This window comes from Rosa chinensis, chromosome 4 (assembly GCF_002994745.2).
Source record: "Rosa chinensis cultivar Old Blush chromosome 4, RchiOBHm-V2, whole genome shotgun sequence".
In the NCBI taxonomy this organism is placed as follows: domain Eukaryota; kingdom Viridiplantae; phylum Streptophyta; class Magnoliopsida; order Rosales; family Rosaceae; genus Rosa; species Rosa chinensis.
Genome location: NC_037091.1, coordinates 12,560,977 through 12,567,155, shown reverse-complemented (window position 1 = coordinate 12,567,155; position 6,179 = coordinate 12,560,977). Strand labels below are relative to the sequence as shown.

The following is a 6,179-nucleotide window of genomic DNA, read 5'->3' as shown; positions in this document are numbered from 1 at the left end:
CACGTCCATCTGTTACTCTATTAGTCTATAGTGTACAATGTGCTCCTTGACCATATGTATAAAACAAATGTCGGGATAACGAAAAGTTAATGCCCAGGAAGCATAGAGATAAGATATTTCTAAAAGAAAATGAGCTAGAAGTAGAAAATACTACCTCGAATTGTCTTCATCTATATATCCAGGACGAACTTTGGGAAGTCAGTCAAGCGCGTTATCGTGCAATTATTGAATGATTTGCCACTTGATTAAGCCAGACTATAGCCACATGTCGCTATTTAGTCAAGCTTAGCTAGATTGGGAGAGAAATGAGCTCAAGTGAGGATCCATATCCATATATTGCTGCCTCTCCTGCGTGCCTCGAGTACTAGCTCACACAATGGAAGAAGTGAAACTATTGGGGTTTTGGCCAAGCCCTTTTGTTTACAGAGTGATATGGGCTCTAAAACTGAAAGGCGTCGAGTATGATTATATAGAAGAAGACGTCCTTTCCAACAAGAGTGAATTGCTGTTGCAGTACAACCCAGTATACAAGAAGGTCCCGGTGCTTGTTCATCGTGGCAAACCGATTGTTGAGTCATGTGTTATCCTTGAATACATTGAAGAAACTTGGCCTGAGAATCCACTGCTCCCGGAAGATGCTCATGATAAAGCCGTGGCTCGGTTTTGGATGCAGTTTGCGTCTCGGGTATGATATTAAATTTTAAATCAATTGTGTTGATCTCCTTTTCTTTCCAGCTATTCTAACTTTTGATAGACTAATTAAGGGCTTAATTGTTAATTGGTACTGATCGATTATTCATTCTCATATTATATAAGGGCATATGCTTGAGTGATTTTGTCAGAAGCTGGACATAATTTGGAAGAGGAAAATGATTTGTGGCCTCAATGAGGCCTAAGATTTGTGGCCTCAATTCTAGGTGTCATGCCATATCACCTACACACATCACTTATTTGTCAAATCATGTCATGTAATTCTTAAGTAAAAATACTATCTTATCATTCCAAAATCTAATGACTCTAAATTATTTTGATTTTCATCTAAAAATAAAATTTATTATTTTGATTTTTTTCTTTTTCTTTTTTTCGTTATATATATATATATATATATATATATATATATGTTTGTGAATATATATATATATATAATTAGTCAAAAAAAAAATTATATACAAATATGTGTTTGTGTGTATAAATATAAATATATATATATATATATTCACAAACATATACATATATATGTATATATATAATTCGTACATAAATTTATATATGTATATTCGATGTAGAATTAATATGGTATAAATATATATATATATATATATATATATTAATGTCATAATTCTAACCCACAATTTTTTAAAAAAAAAATTGATTAAAAAAAAGTCAAATTTAAAATTGATTCCACAAAAATGGAAAGAAAATATATTAATATCTTAATTATAACCCATCAAATTTGGTAAACTTAAGTAATATTCAACTCTTTTAATAAATGAATTTAATAAAATTAATGGAAGATTAGTTTACCTTATACTAACAAGTTAATTAGAAAAGTCAAAAATTAAATTGGATCTACAAAAATGGAAAGAAAATGTATTGAAATCGTAATTAAAACCTATGAAATCTGGTAATTGAAGAGGTAAGAAAATATCATTAATAAATTGAATTGATAATATTCTAGGTTCCATCATATTTCAAAATTTCTCAATAATTTAATATTGTCGCATCCAAACTCAACATTAGGAAGTGTTCCTTAAAGGTCAAGTGAGACTTCATTAATACAACTGTTCGTTTATTTTTACATGAAAAAACAATCATAATGTTATTAATACGATGTAGAAATTCAATGAACAATAGGTGTATAACACAGCAATAATCAAATAAAAAGTGCAATTAAGGAAGGTGTAAAATAGAAGTCATCGTTCACATTAACATTAAAGTCAGCTAACATGTCTTACACAAACAAATAAGTAATAAGTAGCTAATAATGAGCCAGTAAAGTTTACTGGGGACTTTTCCCTAATGGCATATTTACACTGAAATAGAAATCATCATCCACACTGAAATTTAAAGTCAGCTAACATGTCTTACAGTAACAAATAAGTACTAAGTATCCAATGACGAGCCAGTAGAGTTCACTGGAGACCTTTACCTAAGGGCATATTCACACTTAAATAGAAGCCATCATCTACTGAAACTGAAAGAACTAACATGTCTTGCACGAACAAGTAAGTATTAAGTAGCCAATGATGAGCTAGTAGAGTTCACTAGAAACCTTTACCTAATGGCATATTCACACTTAAATAGAAGCCATCATCTACTGAAACTGAAAGAGCTAATATGTTTTGCACGAACAAGTAAGTATTAAGTAGCCAATGATGAGCTGGTCAAGTTTACTGAGTATCTTTTTCTAATGGCATAATTACACTAAAATAGAAGTCATCATCCAAATTGTCTTACAGTAACAAATAAGTACTAAGTAGCCACTAATGAGCTAGTAAAGTTCACTGGGGACCTTTTCCTAATGACATAATTACACTAAAATAGAAGTCATCATCCATACTGAAATTTAAAGTTAGCTAGCATGTCTTACATGAATAATAAGTACTAAGTAGCTAATAATGAGCCAGTAAAGTTTACTGGAGACCTTTCCTGAATGACATATTCACACTAAAATAGAATCCATCATCTATTGAAACTTAAAATAAGCTAGTGTGTCTTGCACGAACAAGTAAGTACTAAGTAGCCAATAGTAAAGTTCAACGGGGAATCTTTCCCTAATAGCATATTCACACTAAAATTGAAGCCATATATCATTCACGTTGAAATTGAAAGTCAGCTAAGTACTAACATGTCTTATACGAACAAAAAAGTACTAAGTAGCTAATAATGAACAAATAGAGTTCACAGGAAACTTTTTTCTAATGACATATTTGCACTTTTTTCCTCATGTGCAATATATTGTATTCCATATTAAGCAATTTCTTTTCAGATATCAACTTCCCAATTAATTTAGATATCTAGGTTTTTAATCACCAGATTTTATGAGTTAAAATTACGATTTAAATACATTTTCTTTCCATTTTTGTGAATCCAATTTAATTTTTGACTTTTCAAATTAACTTGTTAATGTAAGGTAACTAATTTTCCATTAATTTTATTAAATTTATTTATTAAAAGATTTAAATATTACTTCAATTTACCAGATTTCATGGATTATAATTACGATATTAATATATATATACACACACCACATTAATTCTCCATCCAAAATATATAAAATTTTTGGATGAATTATATATATATATATATATATATATATATATACACACACCCATATTTTTTTTGAATATGAATAATGAAAAAAAAATCCAAAATAATGAAAAAGAAAGAAAGGAAAAAAAACCAAACAATATTTTTTTATAGAAGAAAGTCAAAATAATTTAGAGCCGTTATATATTCAACAACATATATATATATATATATATATATTTTTGAAAAATTATAGATAAATATATATATATATATATATTCACAAAAATATATAAATATAATTTTTTTAGACGAATTATATATATATAACGAAAAAAAGAAAAAGAAAAAAAATAATGTATATTTTCTAGAAGAAAGCTAAAATAATTTAGAGCTATTAGATTTTGAAATGGTAAGATAGTCTTTTTATTCAAGAATGACATGACATGATTTGACAAATTAGTGAGGTGTATAGGTGACATGGTTTGACACCTAGAATTGAGGCCACAAATCTTAGGCCTCATTGAGGCCCTATATCATTGCCCTTTGGAAGATTATTATAGTCAAACATCATGCATGTGCTATCCTTCCAATTTCCATATCTAAACAAGCTTAAATCTGGATATATAATTTTTAACTTTCACAAATGAGAAGTTTTAAATACACACCCCAAATTACTTAATACACACTCCTTACTCAATACACTTACCATTTAATTTCTCATTCTAATATTTTACTAAATACACAATCCAAATTACCTAAAATATACTTAAACTAAAAAACCATGAAATACACTATTATTTAACTACATTAAGGCTACTATGTAATTTGATTAGTATATATAATTGACCATATTAATTACTTGTGTTAGTTATTGGGAAATCCATAAAAATTCATCATTGTTCCCTTCAAATAGATGCTTAGAAATAGGTTTGTATTATTTGAGTTCTCATTCACCAAATACTAAACACTAAACCCTAAACACTGAAACACCCTATTGATCAAGTATAAAATTTTGAGTCGAACATTCAATCAAAATTGTATCCGTAGTTTCTCCACAATGGCAAAACTAAGAAATTGTCATTGGATGGTCAAACAAATTAACAATTACAAAGTTTTATACTTGTGATGTTTTATATCAGATAATAAATTGACTAATCATAACTTTTAGGAAAAAAACATGAACTAAAAAGTGGGAGTAAAGCGATATATGTTTTAAAAACACTTAATGCCATTGATTTTGAAATTTTAAATTATATGGTCTCTCACCCCATTTAATTACAATTTATTTAAGGAAAATTTAAATTAGATGGTTTCTAACTTTACTTCTTATTTTAAATGAGGATGTCATTTATAGAAGTTCATTGTGTTTATAATTATAGAATAAAAAAAGGAAGATATGATTATTCTTATTTTTCTTTTAATACATAGATGTCTATTTTGGTCATTTAATCTACTTATGAAACCTGATTTGAAATATAAAATAATAGGGATGTGTATTAAGTAGTTTGGGGTGTATATTTAAAATTTCTCTTCACAAATTGAAGAAAAAGAAAATTGAAGTTTGAACCTTTGTTCAAAAAGTAGAGAAAAGAACACCACTAGCCTGATAATAGTTAGTAAACAAATTAGGGTAATTATATATTAATTATAAATAATGCTTATATGTATTTTTGTTTCATCAGAGTCCCGCTTTTAATGCATTTTTCCTCTTAACTACTGTTGGGGAAGAGCGCGAAAAAACCATAAAAGAAGTACTGGAAACGCTGAGGACATTGGAAGAGCAAGGCCTTGGAGACAAGAAGTTTTTCGGGGGAGACAGCATAGGATTGGTAGACATAGTACATGGATGGCTGGCTTCCTGGTTTGAAACCATCCAAGAAATGGTAGGGGTGAAATTGCTCGAGCCAAACACTTTGCCTCGATTGCATGCATGGGTTCAGAACTTTAAGGACGCTCCTGTTATCAAAGACAACCTTCCTGACTATAACGAGTTGTTGGCTCATATGACACGGGTAAGGGAAATGATCGTCTCTAAGAAGTTTGTGATCACCTAGCTACCAAGGAGAAGTTAATAATGAGAACTGAGACCAAGTCTTTCACTTGTGTGATTGTGTTCTTGTATGTTAAATGATCTTCACCTTTTAGCATGTTGTTGAAAAAATAAGCAATTTTTTCTTTCTTCGTTTCATATCTTAAGTATGATAATTAAGTATGTTATTGTTGTAAGTATTATCATCTACATGACTGCTCACATAAATACTAATAAATTATTTACTTATGATATAAAGTCTACCTCTATATAAAGGAGGTTAATGAGACTGAATGATACACTTCTATTTTCCTCTTAACTAAAAAGTCTCTCTATTTTATGTTCTCTAGTTGATAACACATTATCAGATGACTAGCTTAGCTTAGCTTACTGTACTTACATAGGCATTTGCAAGCATAATTAGCTATAATGGGCCACGCTCATGCTACCGCCAGCGGTACCACCTCCCACCAAAGGAGTGACCTACGGGAACACAGCCAGACAAGCTACCGCCTGAGCCCCGGCTCACCCCCAGGTCACCGCTGACGCGCCGCGCCAAGACAGCATCAGAAGCTCCTGAAGCTGGGGACTGAAGCACATCAGTCCCATATCGAAAACATGAAGAAGATCAGCCCCTTCTTCACCTATAAAAGGTTCTCTCTTCATTAATTACGCATTGAATACTTACCTACTGTTACTTTGTCAACATAAATACATTGACTAACTTAGGCATCGGAGAAGTGAAGACCGTCCAACGCGGTCTCTCTCTGACACCCTCTGTATTTTACTTGACAGGTAGCGGAAGCTCTGAGAACATCACAAATAGCGGTCCACCCATCCGACCAGCGTTAACAAAGGTTTGGCTACCGCTGAACTTTAAACATTAACATTGGCGCCG

General features: G+C 30.7%; 1 protein-coding gene across 1 annotated transcript; it reads left to right on the top strand.

Annotated features, from left to right (window-relative positions):
* Window positions 1-263: 263 nt before the first annotated feature.
* Window positions 264-5,435, top strand: LOC112197805 (glutathione transferase GST 23). The gene is made up of 2 exons (XM_024338666.2): window positions 264-685; window positions 4,935-5,435. The coding sequence occupies exons 1-2, from the start codon at window positions 377-379 to the stop codon at window positions 5,304-5,306; spliced, it is 681 nt and encodes a 226-aa protein (XP_024194434.1). The 5' UTR covers window positions 264-376; the 3' UTR covers window positions 5,307-5,435.
* The last annotated feature ends 744 nt before the right edge of the window (window positions 5,436-6,179 follow it).

Excerpts from the sequence above, each read along its gene's own strand:
- LOC112197805 (XM_024338666.2), top strand. The coding sequence starts at position 377 with ATGGAAGAAGTGAAACTATTGGGGTTTTGGCCAAGCCCTTTTGTTTAC. Across the intron at positions 686-4,934 it reads GGATGCAGTTTGCGTCTCGG|AGTCCCGCTTTTAATGCATT; the intron begins GTATGATATTAA and ends TTGTTTCATCAG.